The sequence below is a fragment of the Anomaloglossus baeobatrachus genome, chromosome 1 (assembly GCF_048569485.1).
Source record: "Anomaloglossus baeobatrachus isolate aAnoBae1 chromosome 1, aAnoBae1.hap1, whole genome shotgun sequence".
Lineage (NCBI taxonomy): Eukaryota > Metazoa > Chordata > Amphibia > Anura > Aromobatidae > Anomaloglossus > Anomaloglossus baeobatrachus.
Genome location: NC_134353.1, coordinates 77,767,382 through 77,795,035, shown reverse-complemented (window position 1 = coordinate 77,795,035; position 27,654 = coordinate 77,767,382). Strand labels below are relative to the sequence as shown.

Genomic DNA, 27,654 nt, shown 5'->3' with positions numbered 1-27,654 from the left:
ACAGACCCCACACTACACATGGAGGCCAGATAGGGAGTGACAGACTTCACACTACACATGGAGGCCAGGTAGGGAGTGACAGACCTCACACTACACATGGAGGCCAGGAAGGGAGTGACAGACCCCACACTGCACATGGAGGCCAGGTAGGGAGTGACAGACCCCACACTACACATGGAGGCCAGGTAGGGAGTGACAGACCCCACACTACACATGGAGGACAGGTAGAGAGTGACAGACCCCACACTACACATGGAGGACAGGTAGAGAGTGACAGACCCCACACTACACATGGAGGACAGGTAGAGAGTGACAGACCCCACACTACACATGGAGGACAGGTAGAGTGACAGACTGGGTATTTTTTTTTTTTAAATTCTGCATTTTATGTTTGTTATGTTGACCCAATTTGATAGCTCTGGTACTAGTCACATCCCAAAAAGACATATCCGTTGGGTATTCTTCTAAGCATTACGCACAACAATGACATCCCTTTGTAGCTCAAGTTATTTATTTGCTCTAATTTCTCTCCAAACCACAGCATTATATATTATACTTGGAGCGCTGGATAAATCCGAGCTATGGAGGTGCCGGGATTACATATCAGTCCGTCATGCCCCATCATTATCTTGCATTTGACCGCTTGCTCGTCAGTCCAGAAAGCAACACACAAAACCTTCAATCACGCTTAACTAAGCTGAGTATTGGCCGCGGAGACGCCGCGTTTCCCTGGAGCGCCATCAGTCACTGCTAGAAAAATATCTAAAATGTGCACAAATATTTGTGGTTTTAACCTCTTCCCTGCAAAGTCAATAATTACGGTTTCTATAACCTTATGTTTAATGTGTCGCTCTCTCCGTAACTAATGCAGATGAACCCTCAACAGCTCCTGACCTCACACACCCTGCCAAACAACGCTGGTCTCTAAGAGGCCAAACACTGCCAGGACTCGCCAAACCAGTATACACAACCGTCATGGAGTGCTCCACTACAATGTGTGCACGGAACGGCACACACACAGCGGATTCACTTCATCAATGGCTGCGGCCGCACGACAAATATTGACAGGCTGGTTTATTAGTGTGTGCGACATGGTCATAATCCAGTGACAGAACAAATTACAAAATGGGTCAATACAATGATCTAAAGGGATATTATAACACAAAAGGTATACAATTGTATTAAATTACAATTAACCCTTTTCCTAACGGGTTATAATATTCAACTAACTTTCTACAATGAAACATTACAAATGATAATTAATATATAAAACTGAGTGTATGTATATATGTGTTCGCTACAGCAATTCACACTGTCGCATGTACAATCACAACATTTTGCACGGACACTCCATTTGACTCAGGGAACGTCATAAACTATGTTTTGAGGGGACATTTTAAAGCTGCGCATTACAGTTATTTGCCAAAAAAACTGCCTCCATTAAAGTCAATGGAGCCACAATGCAGACAGAAATTCATAAGAATGCGCAGCTACGCCCTTAAATGGAATGTTGGTGTGTCACAATGCAGCCAGGGAAAAAGACAGACAGGGAAAGAGACAGACAGACAGGCAAGTAAAGAGACAGACAAAGAGAGAAAAACAGAGAGAGACAGAGACTGGGAGAGAAACAGAGAGACAGTTACAATCCCAGGCAACGTCGGGTGCTACAGCTAGTCTATTATATAAAGAATGCGCAGCCACGCCCATGAATGGAATGTTGGCATGTCACAATGCAGCCAAGGAAAGAGACAGACAGACAGGGAAAGAGACAGTCAAAGAAACAGTCAAAGAAACAGAGAGGGAAAGAGACAGAGAGGGAAAGAGAGAGACAGAGGGAAAGAGAGAGACAGAGGGAAAGAGAGAGACAGACACTGTGAGTGAAACAGAGAGACAGTTACTATCCCGGGCAATGCCGGGTGCTACAGCTAGTATATATAATATATCACATCAAATGCAGCATGATGGATTCTACGATCTATGCACTATCCAGTTTGCAGCCCTGATAACGTATTCATAGCCGGTGGACAGTATTATATCACACCACCTGGACTGGTGCCAGCATCTGTGCAAGGGCCCTTGATGCATGGAGGGTCCGCTCCGCCCAGGTTTCAATTTGCGACATCCACTGTACATCAGATGTGCATAGTGTATTTATATCACAGAGTATGTAATGACAGGTCAGGGACCGCTAGGCTGGCCCTCAGACCAGGGACCCGGCGCTGTCCCTTATCTTGAAGGTAGGATTGATGGTAGCCAGGTCCAAACCCCCAGCATGACCCTGACTCCTGTCCAAGCTCTGATCTCACTCCCCCGCTTTCCAACTCTCGGGACGGGAAACTAAATAACAAAACCCGACAAAACGACATGGACATGGGAGAATGGAAACACGTACCCACTCAACTCAAAACACGCAGACTATAAGTGTACAGGGAGCAAACAAAAGGCAATGAAGTAATGCACAACAAGGAAACACTTACACCACTCAATATCGCAACAGAGATCAGCAACAACAGGTTTACCAACAAGACCGGTATTGCTTGGAGCACACTTTGAAGCTATAATCGGCACTCAGTAGTGAGATCCAGGATTTTATATAGGAAGTAGATGACTTTGATTGGCAATTGGCAACCTGAGCTCCCAGCAGAGCTCCCCAGGAATTAACTCCTGCAGGACTGAGGAACAGAGCACATTAAACAGCCGATGCCCAGCTTTGGCTGAACAACTAGGAGACATCAGGTTGCCTGTCAGGCTCTGTAGTGAGAACAGAGCCTAACGATGCCGTAATACCTAATGAGTCTGTACCTGAACACCGCATGACAAGTTATGGTGCGGGCTCAGGAGCTGAACCCACTCCATACAGGGAGGGTGTATCATGCAGTCGGCACCACTACTGGGATCTGAGTTATCGGTTATAGCTAGTGATCAACAAAGACTAAGATGCTCGAGTGTTCGGTAATTGAAACAAGCAGGTTGGATGCCTGGACGGGCTTGACTCTAGTACCGACTATAATGTAAGTCAATGGGAAACTCAAGCATTAAGGAAAAATGCTCAAGTTTCCCACAGACTTCCATTATACTAGGTACTAGAGCCGAGCCCGTCCAAGCATCCAACCTGTTCGCACTCGAGCATCTTAGTTCTCTATCATCACTAATTGTAGCAGTTTAACGTCTTTGATGCTGCTGTCAATAATGACACTGACTTTTAAGAGGTTGCAAATGGCTCCAGCCAGCAACAATAGACCTTCTGCTTCTCCAGAGTACAAATATCATGACCATAGTGTGTGTATCCAGCTCCAGCCGGCAGCAATAGTACTTAGAATAGATCCTCAATCCAGACGATGGATATCTCAACCGTAGCACATGTATCCATTTCCAAACTCTGGTCCATCTATGGGCACTAGGACCTGGTTGCAAGAACAGATCCTCTCTTTTCCACGTTACAGCACCAACTACTCCAAAAACATGGGTGTCCTCGCATTTTTACCTCTTTTGGGATCTGTCCCCTGGATGAGGAGAGGTGATCGCATCCCACCTCATTAAACATTTGTTGAATGCAACTCCAAGTAAGAAGGAGCGCAGTCTGCAGAATTTTATGTGAGGGAGGCCCCCTCCAGAGGGGAATAATAGATGCACAACCACCCACCAGATGTAGGACAAAGAATCCTACTGCAGGCCTTATTACACTAGACTCCATGGACCCAAACTATGATACACTTTTAGAACCCCTTCCCCCTTCAAATTGTGTACCTTAAAATGTCAATCAAGCAATCTCTAATAAAACACAAGACAATTTTGTCCATCCAAGGCTGCACATGCAGCTGAAATGCATTGCGGTGCAAAGACTCATTGGATCCCTGCATTGCGATACACGCTGCCGGAGAAACAGAAGTCAGCAGCTTTTAGCGGCGTCCCCGTGACTGAGTAGGCACATGACAATGACGTTTTGCGTTGCCATAGCCAGATGCTGATGAAAGCTGCCGGCTCCTGCAGGCCAGCTATAGAGGAGGACGTCGCACGACGTGGAAGCTGGGCAGGGTGAAAGCAGTATATATCAGGAGGGGAACAGTATATACCAGAGGAGGCCCAGGAGAGGAACATATATAGCTTGAGGGGAACCATATATACCAGGAGGGGGACATTTTACACCAGGAGGGGCACAGGAGAGGAACATATATACCAGGAAGGGGAGAGTACATACCAGGAAGGGGAGAGTTTATACCAGGAAGGGGACCCAGGATGAGGGATATTTATATGGGAGACATATTTAGTAGGATGGGGGACATACCAAGATGGGGGGCATATATACCAGGATGGGGGACATTTACCAGGAAAGAGGCCAGAATGGGGTACATTAGAACAGGATGGGGAACAATACTACATAACGCGGGAGAGCAACTTGTATATCTTTATACGAGTTAGAACTCTAAATCCTAATACATACATAGACATACATCTGGCTGGCCAACATGCGGGAATGGGAGGGCCAAGTCCATGTTTTGCATCGGGGCCCATCGAACTCTAGTTACGCCACTGTTCTCAAAATTTACGGGGGCGCTAGAGGTCAGATCTCCATCAGTCAGGAAGTGATGGCAAAGCCTAGCGTTTCACTGTGAATTAACAAGATGGAAATCCCCTTTAAGGCGATCTCCTGACATAGGTTGATATTCACTGCAAAAGAATGGGACTCCGCAGGATCTACTACCCTAATGTCCCTACACCGATCTATGCAACAACAACAAAAAAAAAAATTAAATTAGGAAATAAATAAAAAAAAAATAAAATGGAGAAAAGACAAACCTTTATTCGATTCTGGTAAATCTTCAGCCTTTATTTGTTTGTGATCCAATCTCTATAAAAAAAAAAAAAGAAAATAAAGAAAAAAAGTCAATAATAATATAACTGGAGCAAAGGTAAACTATGGCCGTCACAGAGATATTCACAGAGGCAGCTCTGTCGTGACTACATCAATAGATTATTCTATATACTACATAGCAATGTACTACTTTGACCTTCGCTGTAGCTATAGCCTGGAGCAGTTATAAGAAGGATTGATGAACTCCTCGGTGGAGGTTGCACTTTGCATGCGACTCGCATGCAATGTACAAGTGATGAGAGCACAAGCCGCCCGAATGTTCTGTAAATGTGCAGGAGCCTGCAGACACCAATTCCCAGACACATTCGGGGCACATCCATAACAAGTGTCTTTTCTTGCTCACCATTTTCTTACAGCAACTATGACACTAAACACTGGGACACCATGGACCTATATTGTTGCATTCTCTCCAGAACCTTAAAGGGGCTACTAAGAAAGATACACTTCTTAGGCTACTTTCACACTTGCGTTGGACGGCTACCGTAGCATTGCGTTGTGTGACGGATGCAACAAATGCGTTGCATATAATGGCACAATGGATGCTACGGATCGTACAAAACAACGGAATGCTTTTTTATTTTCTTCTTTACAGTTTTACCGGCAGCAGACTATTGTGAACGATCAGCTGATCACTCTCAATAGCAGGCGGCTGGTCGCTTAGTTGAGCGCTGTCACTTGCCGGCGGCCGGGCATGCCGGCGGGCGCTCGATTGAGCGCTGTCACTTGCCGGCGGCCGAGCATGCCGGCGGGCGGGTGCTCAGTTGAGCGCTGTCACTTGCCGGCGGCCGGGCATGCCGGCGGGCGGGTGCTCAGTTGAGCGCTGTCACTTGCCGGCGGCCGGGCATGCCGGCGGCCGGGCATGCCGGCGGGCGGGCGCTCAGCTGAGCGCTGTCACTTGCCGGCGGCCGGGCATGCGGCGGCCGGGCGCTCAGCTGAACGTTCAGCCACCGCAAGACAAAATAAAGTTTGTGATTTAAAAAAAAAAAAAAAAAAAGAGCATGCGCATTGCTTCTCAATATCCTGATTTGAGTGGCACCCCAGTCCATGATACATGACAAGTGATATGATTGAAGGGGGGTAATTTGTCTTGCTGTCATATCAGAGCATACAGATTCTCAGCGTGCAGCATAAGACAAGGGTGACAATGAGGATGGTATAGAAGGCAGGCCCTGGTGACAGACATAGGGAAGAGGGGATACATCCTGCAACTCACCTGAGTCTGCACCCTAAGCTCCTTAACGTCCCTATACAAGTCCCCCCCCCCCAGTCGCCGACAAGTGCCAAGGCTCTTGCTTTCTTTGAACACACCCTGGCTAGTGAGAAGGCCGGCAAGAGCACTAGTCTCACTACTGCATTAATACAACACAAGATAAGTGAGACAGACAGGAAAAAAGACATAAAAAGTAAAACATTCCACGTTTCTTCAATGTAGCAAAACACCGCAGCTGCAATAGTCACAACTCCTCAGCTTTTTCCAGAGACAGGGTACTTCAAAGTGGTTAGGAATAGAATGAGAATCTATAACTGGCATCGGATGGTAAGACACGTGAATTTTTAAAGAGAAGGGGAGTGGTGACAAAATAGGTCATACATGCAGTTTAGGACCACAAACTACACCAAAAAAAGCAGTAAAAAACGCAGCAAAAAAAGCAGCGTGCACACAAGGCCTTAGACACTATATGCCTAAGGTCTGAGTCAGACTTGCGAGTAACTAACGCATGACTCTTGCGAATCTCACATCGCATCACCTGGCACGGCCTCCAGCTCTCTGGACAGGAGCAGGTCAGCGGCATGTATTTCTATGCAGCTGACACGCTCCTGTCCGGACAGTCACAGGCTGTGCCGGGTGACGCGATGCAAAACTCACATGAGTGACTTGCAAGTGTGACTCCGGTCTAATTAACAATGTCCAGGCTTATAACGAAAGATTGCAAGAGGATTCTCAGGGCAGGTATGCAATATGAATACTTCCGGCCACATTCAGACTAGACTAGACAGAATATGAGTGAGCTCTGTCTTACCGCCGGCATCGGAGAATCCTGACAGTGTGTGAGGTGCGATGTGGGGAATCTCACATAGAGTGACACAAAGAGTGACTGCAGACTTTTGTGAAAAGCCTGGCCAACCCCTGACAGGAGGCACATCTAAATCCCATTTTTTGAGAAATTAGACAGAACCCCTGAATGGAGTTAGGAACGCAGTGTGAACAGTCCCTTACTCTACTTTCTGGTCCAGAATGCATAGACACTCAGTCCATAATAACATGCGTATGTATAGAGGTCTCCGGAGGAATATGGTAATGTATTTTTAGTGCTACAAATACTTAAAGATGAGTTTATACACATGGAAAACCCACAAAAGTAAGGTATTAAAAGTCCAGTGGCTTATATGTCATGGCTCTCTCTGCATTAAGAGACTAGTGACAGATTCAGCAATTGAGAGACATTTTCCATTCTTGACTTTCAATATTAAACGTGTTTCCTTTTCTTTGGCAGTCATAGGGTTAATGTCAGTATTCCTTGCCAGCAAGCAGGCGAATTACTAGCTCAGGTGTTTCCGATTTGGGACCACTCCCAATTCCTTTATATACCGTCTGCTACCAGCAGAGGGTGCTGGTTATTTGCTTTGCCATTTGGATGCTGAGCCAGGAGGTGGAAGGAGCTGCTGAAACCCTCTGTAGACATTGCTGTGCTGGTTGCAGTCTTGGTTCTGACTGCAGCTGTCTGTTGTTGTGTCCCCCCCTGTCTGTCTTCTATCCCTGGTGTGTTGTTTCAGTGCAGCGATGGGGCTAGTGTCCTTCACCTGCCCACTCCTTAGCCAGGGACTATTGTAGGGTCTTTTCAGGGCTTCAGGTTCCTGCTCGGCAATAGTTGAGGAACCTGTATAGGGACTGGATGGGAGTGCAGGGTACAGCGGCAGGTAAGTGGAGATGTCCGTCTTCCCTCTCACTAGCGCTAGGGCCCTCCGTTGTTGAAGTGTCCCCGATGTACCTCTTGTATGTTGTGGTGTAACCCCTGTTGTGTGTTTTGGCTCACGCCGGACTCTCCTCTAGTCCGTGCTGTGACAGTGAGGCCCCTGAAGAAGCGGAACCTGTACAGTTTATCCACACGCCCCTTACCCATCAGCAATGAAGACCATAAAAAGCTCTATTTCTCCGCAGGCGACCTACATTGGCACAGAAAGGTCATACACTCCAAAAATCCTATAGGGGTTGACAGGAAGGAGCAAATAGGCACATGGCGATACTGTCAGAATATGGTTCCTGGAGTCCAGAGGAAGCTTCTGAGGCTAAACCTCCATCCAAACAAAAAATGTGCACTTTGGTGATCCTCGTAGACATACATCAATAGGATGTGAATGATCCCATAAGAAAGAGACCAATGGGAAACCAGTAAAAGTGGAGTCTCCCTTTAATAGTGCTGTAAACGGCGCCCCGTCATATCTTAGCATGTAACTTGTTGGACCTTAATTAACACTATCTCATCCATCTTTCCCTGGCTAATAATTCCTAATTTAAGGTTGCGATGGATACCTTTGCAGACTGGGTCAGAAGCTGAATTGCAATTACAGCAGATAAAATCTCGGCATACATAATGAATTCAGTATTGTTATAGGCTTATATCCAGCAAGACATTCGTACCGCAGCAATTCCCAAAGCAAGAGCCATTCCCCCAGACCTGAAACTAATTTCACAAGTTATTACTGATTGAAATGAATATTAAATCACAATTAATGAATATGAAGTTTTTCAGAGACCCGGGATCATTGATAGGAGCCTGAAGAGTTTTCAGAGCCAGACGTGTTCACTATTTGTAGTTACAGTCAGGAAAGTCAGACATGTCGGCAATACTGGAGCCATAGGGTGGAAATGGTTTCATTTAGAATATCAGACCTGGGTCGTGTTGTGCACATGGTCCTATTCCTGCTCCACGCATAGAGGCCGTATTGTACCTTGACTTGCTACCGAGTCAAAAGTGCTCAGTTTTTATTCCTGATGCTCTTCTAAGTATGACAACTTTTTTTAATTTTTTTTTTTTTTTTAATCTGCCATACATATGGGTCTTTACATTTAGTGCTTTCCTAGAGGGTGTGACTAATAGGATCCTCAGGGGCGTGTCTTTAGGCTGCTCTATATTATTAGCCTGTGAGCCACTCCCCCATAGTAAAGACTATAAAAAGTAGCATTCAATAAAAAGGCCACATCTCTGAAACCACATGGCAGATTTACAAAAAAAAACAACACAATACTCCAAGAAAGAGCACGAATAACATAAGAAAAACTGCCATTTTTCACTTGGTGACAGGGGGCCAAAACAGATTGTGGTAACTAATGGACTAAGGTTGGGGCCACACGGGGATTACTGCGATCCCCTCGCATGACGCTCGGCTCACGCTGGCAGTACAGCAGGAGCAGAGTGTCATGCACTAGTCCCTGCGACTGAGGTCCGTTCGTGCGAGCAGACCTCAGCTGCGGGGGGCGGGCCGGCACCGAGGAAGGGAGGGATTTATTTCCCTCTCTCCTCCGTTGCCAGCTATTGCCATTCTCGCCCTGCACTCGCGGAACACCGGTGTACTGCGAGTGCAGTGTGATGTTTCTCTCGCCCCATAGACTTGACTGGGTGCGAGAGAAAACAGGATCGCATTAGTGTCACAGCATGCTGCGATTGTTTTCTCGGTCCGATTAGGGTTGAGAAAATAATCGCTCATGTGTGCTGACACACAGGCTAAGGTTGGTCCGAGTGGAATGAGATGTTTTATCGCACTCCACTTGCACCGTTTTTCTCGCCGTGTGGCTTAGGCCTAATAGCAGCACTATACTGGTGGCAGTGCCAGGCAGTGGGGATGACCACTTAGGCTATGTGCGCACGTGTGTGTATTGCATGCAGTTACGCTGCGTCCTGCGTCCCCAGCACAATCTATGGTGATTGTGCAGGAGCCGTGCGCACGTGGCGTATTAGAACGCAGCGATTCGGCTGCTGCCCGAAGCGTGCGTTCTAAGAAATGACATGTCACTTCTTTCGTGTGCTTTGCATGCTGTCTATAGGGAGAGGCAGCATGCAGAGCGCACGAATTCTGCAGGCACCAGGCGCTTCAGAACGGAGCTTTTCAGCTGCGCTCTGAAGCGGACCTTTTGTGTGCGGTGCAGAGTGTACACGTGCGCGCAAGGCTGTGTGCACACGCTGAGTGTTTTGTTGCAGATTTGGTGCAGTTTATCATGCAGATTGTTGTCCAAATCTGCATGTCTACCCTTATCCCAGGAAAGTCAATAAGAATTGTGAAGTGCAGTGCGCACGTTGCTTTTTTCCTTGCAGTTTTGGGTGCGGAAAAAATCTGTAGCATGTGAATTGTTAGTGCCTTTTTTTTGCTACTTTTTTTTTTAGCCCTTCCAGGCATTGATTTAACAAACAAAAAACACATGCCTCAAAACCACACCAAAAACAGACCAAAAAGCACCAAAAACATGCGTTTTTTTGGTGCCGAAAATTTCTGCACCTAACATGCAGAGTACGTGCATACTAAAAGTGCCAGGGAAGTACCGTACTCAACAAATGGGGGAAAGTCAGAAGACCACAAAAACCTCAGATAGTAGACCAGGCACATCCAAATCAGTGGGTTTAACTTCTCTCTTATGTGTATGGGGGTCTTTACTTCTAAAAGTAGAGCTCCCTGTAATCAGCTTATTGCCAATGACTCCAAAAAGCGACCCCTGAAAATGCTCATTCCCAGCCTCGGACCATGTAAACGTGCAGCCGATGAATGTGCAGAGCTCTTGTATGCATCGTTTATATGGGCCACGAAATTGTGGTTTCATTAGTGACTGATCCGTCCCCATCCAGCGTTATCTGCCCCTATTAAGCAGCCGCGGTGCATTTTGTTTTGCCACAATTGACGTAATACCACAAAGTTTTTCCGTGATATTAAAAAATGTATGTAAATAGTGGATTTTATTTGTTGTAGTTGTGGCAAAACAATGCACCATGGACTAAGGGGTGAACACAGCCTAAACCGGGATATAAATGAGCACTAATCCGCTTGCTGATCAGTGCGGGTCTTGGTGCTGGGACTCCCACCGATCCCAAGAATGGTGCTCTGTAGTGACTGCCGGGCAAAACACCACCGCTCTTAGGGTACCGTCACACTTTAGCGACGCTCCAGTGATCCCACCAGCGATCTGACCTGGTCAGGATCGCTGGTGCGTCGCTACATGGTCGCTGGTGAGCTGTCAATCAGGCAGATCTCACCAGCGACTAGTGACCAGCCCCCAGCAACGCGTGGAAGCGATGCTGCGCTTGGTAACTAAGGTAAATATCGGGTAACCAAAGCGCTTGGTATCTGATATTTACCTTGGTTTCCAGCGCACACCGCTTAGCGCTGGCTCCCTGCACTCGTAGCCAGAGTACACATCGGGTTAATAAGCAAACCGCTTTGCTTATTTACCAGATGTGATCTCCGGCTACGTGTGCAGGGAGAAGGGAGCCGGCTCTGGCAGCCTGAGAGCGGCGGACGCTAGTAACCAAGGTAAATATCGGGTAACCAAGCAAAGCACTTGCTTGGTTACCCGATTACCTTGGTTACAGTTTACCGCAGGCTGCCAGAAGCCGGCTCCCTGCTCCCTGCAAATTCAGATCGTTGCTCTCTTGCTGTCAAACACAGTGATGTGTGCTTCACAGCGGGAGAGCAACGTCAAAAAAATGACCCAGCACTGTGTGTAACGATCAGCGATTTCACAGCAGGGGCCAGATCGCTGCTCAGTGTCACACACAGCGCAATCGCTAATGAGGTCACTGCTGCGTCACAAAAACCGTGACTCAGCAGCGATCTCGCTATGTGAGAAGTACCCCTAAAGCTCCATTTATTAATTTATGGGAATGTGGAAAAAATCTGAGCGCTGTCTAGCAGCCCCATACAGAATGAATGTAATCGAGGTGTACATGCACAGCACAGCCACCACTCCATTCAGATGGGACTGGTAAGTGCCCCATTCTCAGGAGCGGGTGGGGGCCCTACTGGTCAGACTCACACTGATCAGAAAGTTATCACCTAACCTAATCCTGTAAGGGCTCATGCGCACGTAACAGCTGAATATTCTGCAGCGATTTGACAGCACATGTGCGTGTCAAATCGCTGCAGAAACACTGCTTAATGGATGCAGTTTTTTTGTACAAAAAAAGCCGATTTCATGCGCTATGGCTGCTGCCCTCACAATAGACAGAGTGGGAGCCGCATCCATAGCGCACGGAATAATTGACATGCTCATTTTATGAACGCATGGATTTGGGTCAAAATTTTATCACCCAAATCGCTGCGTTCATAAAAGCATTGTACGCACGTGTCCTGCACAATCTACATAGACTGTGCAGGGGACGCAGGGCGCATGCATTTACGCTGCAGTGCTATACGCTGCATAAATGCATGCAATTACGCAACGTGCGCACGAGCCCTAAGGGTATGTGCACATGATCAGTGTCAGCAGTGTCTTGGACGTAGAGTGTTTTCACTATGTCTAAAACGCTGCATTGTACAGTACAAGCACAGTGGATGGATTTATAGAAATCTCCTGCCCACTCTTCTTCTTTTAGACACTCCCTAAACTGGCATGTGGTGCAGCTTTCCAAGGAAGTCAAGTTATTCTTGCAAAGATGAGAGTCCTCTAAGCAGGATAACACAGCGAGAATGCGCTGCACTGAGAATCCATATCATGTGCATGGACAGCGCCTTCTCCCATCCAGGACGCTAGCATCTCCAGAAGAGAAAACACGATGTGTCCAGAACAGTGGGACTCCGAATCGTGGGCACGGACAGCGCGTTCTCCCACCCAGGACCCTAGTAGCTCTGGAAAAGAAAACACGATGTGTCCAGAACGCTGGGACTCCGGATCGTGGGCATCAAAATTCAGTATCTTTACACATTGCTATAGGAAAAATTCATTGTCCCACTCACAGCACAGATAACAAGATTGTAAACTGTCTCTAACAATAACCAGAGAAATGCCCTAAACAGATTGAAACCTAAAGAAGTCATACGACAAACAGCAATATCTGGAAAGGTGGTAAATGTACGATCAATGGAGGCCTGACAGCTGAGACCCCCAACATCACAGGACGTATGATCATTGGAGGCCTGACAGTTGAGACCCCCAAACATCACAGGACGTATGATCACTGGAGGCCTAACAGCTCAGACCCCCCCAATATCACAGGACGTATGATCATTGGAAGCCTAACAACTGAGACCCCCAAACATCACAGGACGTATGATCATTGGAGGCCTGACAGCTGAGACCCCCAACATCACAGGACGTATGATCATTGGAGGCCTGACAGTTGAGACCCCCAAACATCACAGGACGTATGATCACTGGAGGCCTGACAGCTCAGACCCCCCCAATATCACAGGACGTATGATCATTGGAGGCCTGACAACTGAGACCCCCAACATCACAGGACTTATGATCACTGGAGGCTTGACAGCTGAGACCCCCAAACATCACAGGATGTATGATCACTGGAGGCCTAACAACTGAGACCCCCAAACATCACAGCACGTATGATCATTGGAGGCCTGACAGCTGAGACCCCCAAACATCACAGGATCTATGATCACTGGAGGCCTGACAACTGAGACCCCCCAACATCACAGGACGTATGATCATTGGAGGCCTGACAACTGAGACCCCCCAACATCACAGGACGTATGATCATTGGAGGCCTGACAACTGAGACCCCCCAACATCACAGGACGTATGATCATTGGAGGCCTGACAACTGAGACCCCCAACATCACAGGACGTATGATCATTGGAGGCCTGACAGCCTAGACCCCCAACATCAGAAGACCAGAGGTCCTTGCCACGGTGTTAACATAGCAGTAATGTACAGGCTAGAACTTCACTCCAATTGACTGTTAGGCTACTTTCACACATCCGGTTTGAGCACTGCGGCTCAATCCGGCTGTGAAAACTATGCAACGGATGCGGCGAAAACACCGCATCCTTTGCATAAGTTTTTACATGCGGCCCGTCCGTTTTTTTCCGGTTGCGGCATGCTACTGAGCATGCGCAGTGGAAAAAACCGCATGCGGCGAGCGGATGCGTTTTTTTCCGCATCGCGCCGCATCCGGCCTCCATAGGTATGCATTGAAAAATGCGCCGCAGCGGCTGGATGCGGCGCGATGCGGTGTTTTTTGCCGGAGCAAAAAACGTTGCAGGGAACGTTCGATCCGGCCGCGGCATCGGCTAAATCTGCCGCATGCGGCAAAAACCGGACCGAACGCAAGCCCCTGCGGCACAATACGGCACTAATGTAAGTCTATGCAAAAAAAAAACGGAACCGGCGTTACAAAAGCCGGTTGCGGTTTTTCTGCAGAACGCCGTATTGTGCCGCAGAGCAAAAATCCGGATGTGTGAAAGTAGCCTCATGGGTCTGTAGGGGAGGTAGGGTACATTTGTGACCGCTGGTCTCATACATGGATGGAGCAGCACACCAGACCCAATTCTGGGAACTGATAATGATCCCGATGATTGGACCCCAGTGATCACTTTCTCCTCCTCCTCACATAGTTTGGTACATGACTACATCCTGGGCTCTACAGCCAGTGACCTCTTACCTGAGCCACCAAGATGTCTTCAGAGTTCTTCTCCAGACAGTTAGGAGTGACACAGGGTGATCTTGAACTTATATAGACTTTGTGGTCCTCAGTGATCTGATCCCCATTTAATAAGGAGGCGCCAGAGGAAGCCCTGACAGAGGGCAGATAAGTCACATATAAACCCAAGATGACCAGTGCAATCCAGGGGTGACCCCTGAGCTGGCCTGGCACCCACACATGGCTTCCATGCTGCATTGTGTGATAACTGGGGGGTCTCAGCTTGGCATGCAGTCAGCTGGGCTTGGCCCCCTCATCCTTGTGGCTGGCTCCCCTCAATCCTCAGTCCACACTGTGTGTGATGCCATCCTGCAATGTTGCACGGAACTGGTTACATTGTGGAGTAAACCCCGAGCACTTCCAGGAGGGGAGGAAGGACTTGGGACACAAGAGTGAAAACAGTCCGATTTGGGAATGTGAGCGCCCACCTCCCGGCAGAGATTGGGCAGTGATGGGAGCCCGCTCCTTCCTTCCTCCCTTTTAGCTGCTTTTTTTTTTTGTTTCTACTTTGCATCATGGGATTTGTAGTGAAGTTTATGTGCAAAACCTCCATGGAAACTTTCCTTAAGCTGACAATTTATCTCATTTACCCTGAGGCTCTGCACCTAACAATGGGGAGGCTGCAGCACTAGGACATGGCAGCAGTGATCCATGTGTACTGAGGTCCAGTCATGGCTGGTGGCAGCTGCTCCTCTGATGTGGTGCTGACCTTCTCAGTGGACTCCCTCCAGGTGGTCCCTGGGCTGCTGGCCACTGCAGTGGTGCTGGGCACTGTCACCGGGGTGGTGGCTGCAGGACTCCTCTGCTGGTGTGTGCTCCTGCCACTAATCTCCAGGAAGGTAGGTGACCGCTGCATGTGATGGGAATGTTTTCCCATGTTCTGTCTGTTTATCTTGTTTACTACATATAGATTTGTTACACTTTTATCATATTTGGGTACTTTTGCTGCCTCCCCCTGAAATGCACGGTATAAAATATCCTACAGCGCGTTCTTCTAATCACCGAGCCCCATAAAAAGATTCCGCAGGATTCAGCTTTGGAATATGGGCTAAGGCCCCTTTTACACATCCGTTTTTTGCCATCAGTCACAATCCGTCGAATTGAACGTATTAGCGACGAATTGCGACGGATGGCCTCACGTTACATCTGTCGTATGACAGAGATCCGTCGACAATTGTGACGGAGACAACAAAAACCTATGGGCGCAGGATCCCTTGTCATCCGTCAAATGATGGATCCATGGATGGATTCCGTTGTTTTTTTTTTTATAACATGCATGCTTGGCTGTAGTGCAAATACATTTCTGGTCTGAAAAAGTCTGTCTCTCTCTGCATCATGGCTTCCTGGTATATATGTCCTCATAATGGCCCCGTCCTTGTATATATGTCCTCATAATGGCCCCGTCCTTGTATATATGTCCTCATAATGGCCCCGTCCTTGTATATATGTCCTCATAATGGCCCCGTCCTTGTATATATGTCCTCATAATGGCCCCGTCCTTGTATATATGTCCTCATAATGGCCCCATCCTTGTATATATGTCCTCATAATGGCCCCATCCTTGTATATATGTCCCCATAATGGCCCCATCCTTGTATATATGTCCCCATAATGGCCCCATGTTTGTATATATGTCCTCATAATGGCCCCATGTTTGTATATATGTCCTCATAATGGCCCCATGTTTGTATATATGTCCTCATAATGGCCCCATGTTTGTATATATGTCCTCATAATGGCCCCATGTTTGTATATATGTCCTCATAATGGCCCCATGTTTGTATATATGTCCTCATAATGGCCCCATGTTTGTATATATGTCCTCATAATGGCCCCATCTTTGTATATATGTCCCCATAATGGCCCCATCTTTGTATATATGTCCCCATAATGGCCCCATCTTTGTATATATGTCCCCATAATGGCCCCATCTTCGTATATATGTCCCCATAATGGCCCCATCTTCGTATATATGTCCCCATAATGGCCCCATCTTCGTATATATGTCCCCATAATGGCCCCATCTTCGTATATATGTCCCCATAATGGCCCCATCTTCGTATATATGTCCCCATAATGGCCCCATCCTTGTATATATCTCTATAATGTCCCCATCCTTGTATATATGTCTCTATAATGGCCCCATCTTTGTATATATGTCCCCATAATGGCCCCATCTTTGTATATATGTCCCCATAATGGCCCCATCTTTGTATATATGTCCCCATAATGGCCTCATCCTGGTATACATAATAATATTTATTAATGTATATAGCGCCATTAATTCCACAGCACTTACATACATTGGCAATGCTGTCCCAATTGAGACTCACAATACAAACTCCTTACAGATGTTGTCCTTGCTGGGATTTGAACCCAGGACCCCAGCGCTACAAAGCTGCAGTGCTAACCACTGAACCAACGTGCCACCCTTAAAGGGAACCTGTCCCCTACAATATGCGATCTGACCTATCAGCAGACGCATATTTGCCCTAATAGCAGCCACCTACCCATCCCTGTGCTGTAAAATTGTGTATTATGAAAGTATGAAAGTAATAAAAAACGTTTTATTACTTTCATATTTCCTATGTAGATTACAGAGCCGCTGGCCCCATGGGCGGCGCCTTGCCCTATGGGCGTCTGCATACTTTCCGTGGTACCACGCCCCTGTGGGCATGATACCATGGAGTCACATGAGCGACGTCCCCGTCGCTCATTCTATCCTGCGCGTGTTTATACTTACCATTGCGGCAGGCTTCTCCTCTGGGTTCTCCTTGTCAGTGGACGCAGTGCGCGTCTGAAGCCGGCGAGTGAACACCCGGAGGAGAAGCCTGCCGCAATGGTAAGTATAAACGCGCGCAGGATAGAAAGAGCGACGGGGACGTCGCTCATGTGACTCCATGGTATCATGCCCACAGGGGCGTGGTACCACGGAAAGTATGCAGACGCCCATAGGGCAAGGCGCCGCCCATGGGGCCAGCGGCTCTGTAATCTACATTGGAAATATGAAAGTAATAACGTTTTTTATTAGTTTCATAATACAGAATTTTACAGCACAGGGATGGGTAGGGAGCTGCTATTAGGGCAAATATGCGTCTGCTAAGCCTAAGTTCTCACTTCCGTTGTTTTGCATCAGTCACAATCCGTAGCCTTGAGGAATTACGGTATCCTGCAAAATATTTTGCAGGAATCCTGTTTTTCCCCATAGGCTTCTATTAGTGACGGATTGCGACTGATGATGCTGCGTTGCATCCGCTGCGTCGCGGTCAGTCGTTTTTTATCTGACCGCCCAGCGGGAGCAACGCAGCCTGTAACGTTTTTTGTGCAGCGCGATCCGTAGGATTTCGCTGCGCATGCGCTCTTTGGCTCCCCGCCCCCGTAACCAGGATAAACATCGGGTAACCAAGCAATGCGCTTTGGTTAGTTACCCGATATTTACAGTGGTTACGGTGCAGGGAGCCCGCGCTAAGCGGTGTATGCTGGTAACCAAGATAAATATCGGGGAACCAAGCAAAAAGTGCTTTGCTTTTACCCGAAATTTACCCTGGATACAGTGTGCAAGGAGGCCGACACTTCACCACTCTGCCCCGCCCCCTCCCGCACTCCGCATGTACACACGCATGTAGACACACACACTCACTCACCTGTCCCCAGCCATGCAGTCCGCCCCCGAACTCCGCCCCCCGCACACAACGGAGTCCGACAAAGAAATGATTTTCTTTGTCACTGTTGTCATCCATTGTACAACGCATCAGTCACATTCGTCAAGCAACGCATGTGACTGATGCAAAACAACGGAAATGTTAACTTAGCCTTATATGTCAGATCGCATATTCTAAGTGACAGGTTCCCTTTAATACATGTCCCCATCATTGTATATATTGCCCCAGCTTGGTATACAGGTCGCCATAATGGTTCCAACCGGTTTTATGTCCCCATCCTGGCACACAGTGAACAAAATAAATGATTATAATCATCTTCGCCCAGCTCCCCCAGCGTCCTCCTCCAATGATGGCATGCCACAACATCACTGCTGTGTACGACGCACCCACAGCACAGTCAGTTGCTGGCATATTCTCTCCTCCCCATGCCTTGAATAATGGGCATGGGGAGCAGTGAAGATTTATAGCCTTGATCGGAGGCTGGCACATCACAGTGCAGGGACCCGTCGGGTCTCTGTGCTGCAATGTATTTCAGCTGGACGCGCACCCAGTTGAAACAGGTGCTGGGGCTGGTGAGCGCTCTGTATCCCCGCGCCTGGTTGCGATCGCTGCAACTGCAATCGTTACGCCTCTGGTGCTCGCTCATCACTAATCAGCGTCACTGTCTTCATTGGGGCTCACAGTCTACATTCCCTGTCAGTATGTCTTTGGAGTATGAGCGGAAACCTATGAAACACATGAACATACGAACATTTTACAGATGTTGTCCATGATTGGACTTGAACCCAGGACCCCAGCACATACAAGCAGCAGTTAACTACTGAGTTCAAAATGGGCCCAGAGTGGTTCTAAAATAAAATAACCAATACATTCTTGCAGGCATTCTTACTTCTGGGTCTGGCAGTAAGTGTTAGGTGATCACTGCAGCCAATCTGAACAGTCTCTTAAAGGGAAAATGTCACCGGGCTTTTGCTTCCTCATCTGAGAGCAGCATAATATAGAGACAGAGACCCTGATTCCAGCGATGTGTCACTTACTGAGCTGTTTGCTGTCATTTTGATAAAATCATTGTTTTCTCTGCTGCAGATCTAGCATTTGTACGAAGCTCATGAATATGCTGGACTACCTGCAGCACGCTAAGTAGTCCTGTAATGATCTACTGCTAATTAAACAGTGATTTTTATCAAAACTACTCTAAGCAGCCCAGTAACCCACACATCGCTGGAATAAGGATCTCTGCCCCTACATTATGCTGCTCTCCAATTAGGTGGCAAAAACCTGGTGACAGATTCCCTTTAAGGCCTCTCTACACATTAGACTACACTACCAATATCAACAGGTTTGGCCGAAGGTTTGATGTGTTTGGGGGAACCAGGCCAGACTGATGGTCAGGAGAGATATCGGTTGGACATGTAGGGTTTCAGAATTACAATTGCATTGTTCCCACTGAGTTAAGCCTTCAGCTAAAGCTTTCTCATAGCAAACACAGCACTTGGCAGAGCGGGTGGTCCTGTATATGGGAGAATCAGATAAGATGGCCAATAAACATCTAAAGTGTATGGCCAGCTTTAGGCTATGTGCCCATGGGAGATCGCACCTTCAGATTTTGCTGCGGAAAACCTGCGGATTTATCTGGATTTTCTAGATAAATCCGCAGGTTTCCGCAAGTACAGACACTCCCCATGTTATCCTATGGGACATGGGGAGTGTCTGTGTCCATGCTGCGGTATGTGAGGCTACGGAATATGCTGCGGATGACCCGCAGCCGCACATAACTGCATGTCAATTATTCCTGTGGAATTACCTGCGGAAATCCCGGCCCTCCAGTATGGAGATTGAGACCGGGACTTCCACAGGTAAGTCGCATGAATGTCCGGAGGTTTTCCGCAGCTATTTCGCTGGAATCCCGCAGCTATGTATAGCTGCGGATTCCGGGGAGCCGCTACTGGAAACCTACGGATGTACCTGCGGATATATACGCAGGTGCGAGCTCCCGTGGGCACATAGCCTTAGATGTTTCCTCCATCAAAGGTAGAACATGGTGGCTGCAGCACAAGAATGGCTGCTGATTGGCTGCAGTGGTCACCTTGTGCCCCAGATTTATGATACTGTTTATGTTGATTGATGAATCTGGCAAAAGCCACTCCTCCAGAGAATCCATAGTCATGTGGAACCTAATAACATTTTTTTATTTATTTTTTTTTAATAAAGAAAAGGAATCTTCAGGGGAACAGCAAAAATAATATAACAAAAACTGGCCATTTTTGATCCGGTAACACGTCTTTAAAGGGGTTGTCCACTGCTAAGACAACTCCTTCTTATTCCCCATAAACGCCCCCGTAAAATAACAAAGTCTATACTCGCCTCCAGTGCCGTCGTAGTTCCAGCGGTGTCAGAGCTCACGTTCCCAGGGCTCACATGACATTATCAAACTCGAGCCTCGCAACCAATTGGCATCGGCTTCCTTCTCCCAACCTTCTAATGGTTAAGTAATTGACAGGAAGTGAGTGGCAGCCACAGTGCTTACTCCCTGTTAATTACTTAAATGTCCGAAGGCGGGTGTAATGCTGGCCGGTGCGAGTGGGGAGTGGACCCTCTGGGCCACAGTACACAGAATACCTGAGGGGCGTGACTATGGCTCACACCAGGTTTTCACCAGAGCCTCTGATGGTGAGGTTGGATTTGGCTGCCACTCAGGGAGACTCTGTGCTGTGACAGCCATCCCCAGGTTTGGACACAAACAGTCTTTGATGAGGCCGGTGCCGCCAGAATGACTGATACGGCAGGTTACGGTCATTACAGTACGATGCAGCAGCAGTGGCCGGGATAGCAGACTTGGCCAATATGGTACAATGTAGCAGCAGCCGGGAGTACGAAACAGACAGGGGTAAGTGACACAGCAGCAGCACATAGGTAAGGGACCTCAACAACTAGCAACACATCTCTAGGATTAGACCATATTGCCAAGGCACCTCCCATAAGGGGCGGGTACCTTGAATACCCTATGGCTGAGAGGCACTTCCAGGTTAGGGAGCACTGGCCCTTTAAGAAAAGGTGCACATGCATCCTAAGAGTGCTCCCAGGAGGCCTGTACAGGGACCAGGGACAGAGCAGCCACCGCTGAGTGGCAGGCAGGGTAAGTGTGTCGGTATCCCCGCCGGGAAAGAGGGGCATGACAGTGTGGTGACAGCAATAAGGGTGTTACAGTGGGGAGAAGGAAGGAAGTGCTGATTGGTCACAGTGCTCACATGTTATAACAATGTCATGTGAGCCCCAGGAACACAAGTTTCGACGTGGCAGGAACCACGGCCGCATCAGAGGTGAGTATAGGCTTTGTTATTTTTATGGGGCGAACAAGGGGAATGAGAAGGGGTTGTCCAATATGCACCCAGAACCGTGAGCAGTTCTGGGTGTATATTGCTAATCCCTGCCTAACCGTCCCTGAATACACTAGCATAGATAAAGAGATCTTTGGAAATAGTATTTCTAAATATCCTTTATTATAAGCTAATGAGCTCGGGGACTAGTCACAAGGGCGTTAGGTCCCTTGGCTAGTCGGACCACAAAACATGGTAGCACGAACCTGTAATGAATGCGCAGCGACGCCGCACAAACCTCACTCTTGATGGCAGAGGATGGATGCGCAGTGAGCATGATCGGAAGTCCTAGGACTTCCGATCATGCGCACTAAATTGATGCCGGGTGTAAGCTTCTTGGCTTCAGTGAGGTATAATGCGCATGACCGGAAGTGCTGGGGACTCCCGATCATGCGTACTGTGCATCCATTCTCCACTGGCCGCCATCACGAGTGAGATATGTGTGGTGTCGCTGCACATTCATTAGCATGTTAATACACCCACAGGGGTGTGCTAGCATGCTATGTGGGTCGACTAGCCAAGGGAACTAACGCCATTGCGACTAGTCCCTAGCCTCATTAGCATATTATAAAGGATCTTTAGAAATACTTTTTTAAAAGATTTGTTTATGTATGCTAGTGTATACAGGGACGGTTAGGCAGGGATTACTAATATGTACCCAGAACTGCTCGTGGTTCTGGGTGCATATTGCACCTGACAGGTTCCCTTTAAGTAAATAAAACCCTATACATATTTAATATTAGCATAACTGTGGCGACTCGTAGAAAATTATCAGGTGGAAAAATGTAATAAAGTTATTCATTTTGGAAGAAGGGAAGGAAAAAAATTAAAAAAGCAATAAACGAATATTGGTCCAGTCCTTAAAGGGGTATTCTTAAGTATGGCCAATCACAAGGTACGTTGGGAATGGAGCAGAAGGCGATCACGGGCACTTCACTACATTTATTATTTATGCGAGTGCTGAAGACCAGGCATCGAAACGTTGACCACCGCTGCATTCACATGGCCCATCTCTCGGGATTGGTGGAGGTCAGGGGTGGACATATCTTTGGTGCAACCTGTGCGGCCCAAGAGGTCAGGGGGCCAATTTCTACCTCCAAAGCAGATGCAATTTTGCATTTTTATGAGCTCTTGGGCTGCAAAGAGCCCATATATTCTTTTTGCACAGGGGCCCTTTTCTGTCTGTGTCCACCAGTGGTGGGGGCCATAGCAGTCAAACCCCCAGTGATTGAGACATTATCCCCAGATAACTTTCAAACTTGAGAATACCCCTTTAAGGGTCTTAACTACTATAACAATATATGAAGACGTTTTTCCGGACAGAATTTTCACCTATTTAGATAACGAGAAATTCACTGTTGGACATTTATTTTAAGGTCATCGTGACCCTGAAGGTGTTTTTGTAAATCTTGTCTTATCGAGATTTTACAAGTGTGAGACGACTCGCTATAAACGTGGTATGACAGTGATAACTCACAGCCATGGCGGCTTCTATTGCCGGGGAAACCTGCCATGTTGGTTATCACATGACAGCGGCCTGTTAATAACCCGTCAGATGGGGGCCGCATCAACATGCTGCAGAAATGTTAGCAGAGCCGAAGGGACACAAATCATCCCACCAAGGCCTGTGACTGTCATGTCGCTGAACTAGGCCGCAGTCTCTAATAATACTCTTATTACCGTGGTAACCACTGCCATCCCTCTCAGGAAGGCAGCGAGCCTCTCCTTGTATCTTATTATCCTCTTATATGACAAGGAGCTCGTAGTTGTATGCCTCCTTCCTCTATAATATTGTCTGCTAATGACGAGCCCTTCAGGATGTCGGTCACCATGGCATCATGTCTGTCTATACAAGTATAATGTGAAGGTAAAGGGGTCACTCACTACTTTGTAGTGATGAGTTTAAGTAAGACTTGGTGTGAATCGATTCTCCAGAATGGGTATCCTGAAAGCTGTCAACATCTGCAGCTATACATGATTAGCCAACTTGGCACAACATCAAACGGGATAATATTGCGCCAATCCGGCTAATCAAAATAAAAGCTGTTGATATCGCCAGATAGGAAGTGATTCTTGGGGCTCGTGGATGGACATTACTAACGTAGCCGATAGACCGGGTCGTGCAAATAGATTTGCACTGTCTCAATGTAGAATAGTTCACCGATATGAGATAGTTGGAGCCGACATATCCCTCTCACCATTCTGTTATCAACTCCTGATAAAGAGAATAGAAACTGATCTGCAGGACCCAGGAGAGGACACTACACAGTGTACTCCAGAATAGGAGCTGATCCGCAGTACCCAGCAGTGGCCACTACACAGTATACAGCGTACTCCAGAATAGGAGCTGATCTGCAGTACCCAGGAGCAGCCACTACACAGTGTACCTCAGAATAGGAGCTGATCTGCAGTACCCAGGAGCAGCCACTACACAGTATACAGTGTACTCCAGAATAGGAGCTGATCTGCAGTACCCAGCAGTGGCCACTACACAGTATACAGTGTACTCCAGAATAGGAGCTGATCTGCAGTACCCAGCAGTGGCCACTACACAGTATACAGTGTACTCCAGAATAGGAGCTGATCTGCAGTACCCAGCAGTGGCCACTACACAGTATACAGTGTACTTCAGAATAGGAGCTGATCTGCAGTACCCAGGCCCAGCCACTACACAGTGTATTGGGAACTTCAGAATAGGAGCTGATCTGCAGTACCCAGGAGTGGCCACTACACAGTGTACAGCGTACTTCAGAATAGGAGCTGATCTGCAGTACCCAGGAGAGGACACTACACAGTGAACTTCAGAATAGGAGCTGATCTGCAGTACCCAGGAGCAGCCACAACACTGTGCACTTCAGAATAGGAGCTGATCTGCAGTACCCAGGAGCAGCCACAACACTGTGCACTTCAGAATAGGAGCTGATCTGCAGTAGCCAGGAGCAGCCACAACACCGTGCACTTCAGAATAGGAGCTGATATTCAGTTCCCAAAAGCAGCCACTACACAGTGTACTTCAGAATAGGAGCTGATCTGCAGTACCCAGGAGCAGCCACTACACAGTGTACAGTGTATTTCAGAATCAAAACTGATCTGCAGTACCCAGGAGTGGTCACTACACAGTGTATAGTGTACTTCAGCATAGGAGCAGATCTGCAGTACCCAGGAGCAGCCACTACACAGTCACAGTGTACTCCAGAATAGGAGCTGATCTGTAGTACCCAGGAGAGGCCACTACACAGTGTACAGTGTATTTCAGAATCAAAACTGATCTGCAGTACCCAGGAGTGGTCACTACACAGTGTATAGTGTACTTCAGCATAGGAGCAGATCTGCAGTACCCAGGAGCAGCCACTACACAGTCACAGTGTACTCCAGAATAGGAGCTGATCTGTAGTACCCAGGAGAGGCCACTACACAGTGTACAGTGTATTTCAGAATCAAAACTGATCTGCAGTACCCAGGAGTGGTCACTACACAGTGTATAGTGTACTTCAGCATAGGAGCAGATCTGCAGTACCCAGGAGCAGCCACTACACAGTCACAGTGTACTTCAGCATAGGAGCTGATCTGCAGTACCCAGGAGCAGCCACTACACAGTGTATAGTGTACTTCAGCATAGGAACAGATCTGCAGTACCCAGGAGCAGTCACTACACAGTCACAGTGTACTCCAGAATAGGAGCTGATCTGCAGTACCCAGCAGTGGCCACTACACAGTGTACAATGTAGTTCAGAATAGGAGCTGATCTGCAGTACCCAGGAGCGGCCACTACAGGGTGTACTTCAGAATAGGAGCTGATCTGCAGTACCCAGGAGCGGCCACTACAGGCTTTACTTAAGAATAGGAGCTGATCTGCAGTACCCGGGAGCAGCCACTACACAGTGAACTTCACTGAGCACGTCTAGTCGGAATGTAACTGGAAGTATGCAATACCGGTGAATCCTGGCTGTGCTCACTGTAAGGATTCAGCAGTCACATAGAGACTGCAGAACATTTATTACAAGATGGGACAGCCCTTTCATTGCAGTCAATAAAATATTCAGTACAGAACCAATTGCCTCTATTGCTGTTGATGATAAATCTTTCATTCTCGATAGAAAATATGAGACGCGCTGCTATTTGAGCATATAGGGAGCAGAATGGCGGCTCCTTTCATGTAGCGCTGGAGTGATTAGTCAGAGTGACAACATGTGGGAGCCGAATGACAGAGATCAAGTGGCTGCGGCAGTGAGGAAGTGAGAAGATTAAAGAGGGACACAGCGAAGGCAGCAGAGAGGTGACGACAAATGAGGACACCTCTGGAAATGTCACATTTAACTAAGTGTCAGCTTAACTTTGTCCTTCACCAACCGCTGCTCAGGAACTTCAAGGAAACGACGGGGTCCTGGACACAAGTGAGGATTTTTTGCAAGACTGGAAAGAGCCAGAACCAGTCATAATTTAATTTTATTTGTCTGCAATAAAGTGTAAATTTCCTGCTGGTCTCACGTCTTATCCTTTTTGCTACTTTGTGCATCTTCCAATTGCTGCTCTAGGACCCGATGAAGAAAGCATTGCAGCAAAGGTCACCAAAGTTTACATCCATTGAATGAGGCAGCGAAATGACATTACGGTAAATGTATAAACCCTGTCCAATACTTTGATCATGTCAACTAAAGACCACTTTACACGCTGCGATATCGGTACCGATATCGCTAGCGTGGGTACCCGCCCCCATCGGTTGTGTGACATGGGCAAATCGCTGCCCGTGGCGCACAACATCGCCCAGACCCGTCACACTACTTACCTGCCCTGCGACGTCGCTGTGACCGGCGAACCGCCTCCTTTCTAAAGGGGCGGTTCGTTCAGCATCACAGCGACGTCACAGCTGCGTCACTGAACCGCCGCCCAATAGAAGCGGAGGGGCGGAGATGAGCGGGACGTAACATCCCGCCCACCTCCTTCCTTCCGCATTGCGGGCGGCAGGCAGGTAAGGAGAGGTTCCTCGTTCCAGCGGTGTCACACGTACCGATGTGTGCTGCCGCAGGAACGAGGAACAGCTTCAGCAACGATATTTGAGACTGGACCCCCATGTCACCGATGAGCGATTTTGCACGTTTTTTGCAACGATGCAAAATCGCTCATAGGTGTCACACGCAACGGCATCGCTAAAGCGAGCGCATGTGCGTCACAAATTCCGTGACCCCAACAAGATTGCTTGAGCGATGTCGCAGCGTGTAAAGAGGCCTTAAGACCAGATGCAAAGTATCAGATTGGTGAATACTCGGAGATAAATTCCTAATATCTCATTGCTCTTTACAGGTCTAATATTCTCAGGGGTATTTACTACTGGAACAAGTGTTACGTCTATGTGGGTCCTAGTGCAACAATAAAAATTAGTTAGAAGATATCAAGGAGATCTAATTTGGGCAGCTGAATCATTTTTGCTATGTGCACGTTGCAAATTTTTTTGACTGCATCTTTGTGGTCACCACAAAGATGCAGCATGTCAATTCTGCTTGCGTTTTGTCCCTGTGTTTCGGAGGACTGGTAGATCAATCCCCCTCTGACTCGTGGTTGGCGGGGGATTGATCACTGGTATTTGGCCAGATACTTTTCCCATATAAAGTCTATGGGGACCAGAATCCAGCACAAAGGGGTAGGAGCAAGCGCTTCAACCTTACTGAGGCACCGAGGCGGCTGTCACAATGGCCTCTCATTCTTCTTCCCGGGCCGCTTATTAGGTTCATAAATATTCACTGCTTCCCCTGCCCACCGTCATCTGTGATTGGTTGCAGACAGTTGAGCCCCCATGTCGTTCCTTGAGTGACAGCATGTCTGAGGCGTCCAATCACAAACGCCGATGGTTCGGTCTATATCGTACAGTAAAATAAATAAATTAAAAAATTAGCGTAGGATATCCCCATATTATGATACCAGCAGAAAGAAAGCCTGACAGCTGGGGGTTGGTATTCTCAGGCTGGGAATACCCATGGTTATTGGGCGCCCCAGCCTAAAAATATCAGTCAGCAGCTGCCCGGAATTGCAGCATCAATTAGAAGCGACAGTCCTGGTATATTACCAGGCCCTTACCGATTGACCTGGTGCAGTGGCAATC

General features: G+C 47.7%; 2 protein-coding genes across 2 annotated transcripts in view; one reads left to right on the top strand and one right to left on the bottom strand.

Annotated features, from left to right (window-relative positions):
* Positions 1 to 14,904, bottom strand: part of EVC2 (EvC ciliary complex subunit 2) — a 223,451-nt gene extending 208,547 nt beyond the window's left edge. Inside the window, exons 1-2 of the mRNA XM_075346882.1 lie at positions 14,480 to 14,904; positions 4,798 to 4,849 (exon numbers count right to left, since the gene is read on the bottom strand). Coding sequence (XP_075202997.1) covers positions 4,798 to 4,849; positions 14,480 to 14,716 — 289 coding nt within the window. The 5' untranslated portion in view covers positions 14,717 to 14,904. The remainder of the gene's footprint in view (positions 1 to 4,797; positions 4,850 to 14,479) is intronic.
* A 77-nt stretch (positions 14,905 to 14,981) lies between these two features.
* The window catches only part of EVC (EvC ciliary complex subunit 1), a 147,192-nt gene continuing 134,519 nt past the window's right edge, over positions 14,982 to 27,654 (top strand). Inside the window, exon 1 of the mRNA XM_075346881.1 lies at positions 14,982 to 15,357. Coding sequence (XP_075202996.1) covers positions 15,190 to 15,357 — 168 coding nt within the window. The 5' untranslated portion in view covers positions 14,982 to 15,189. The remainder of the gene's footprint in view (positions 15,358 to 27,654) is intronic.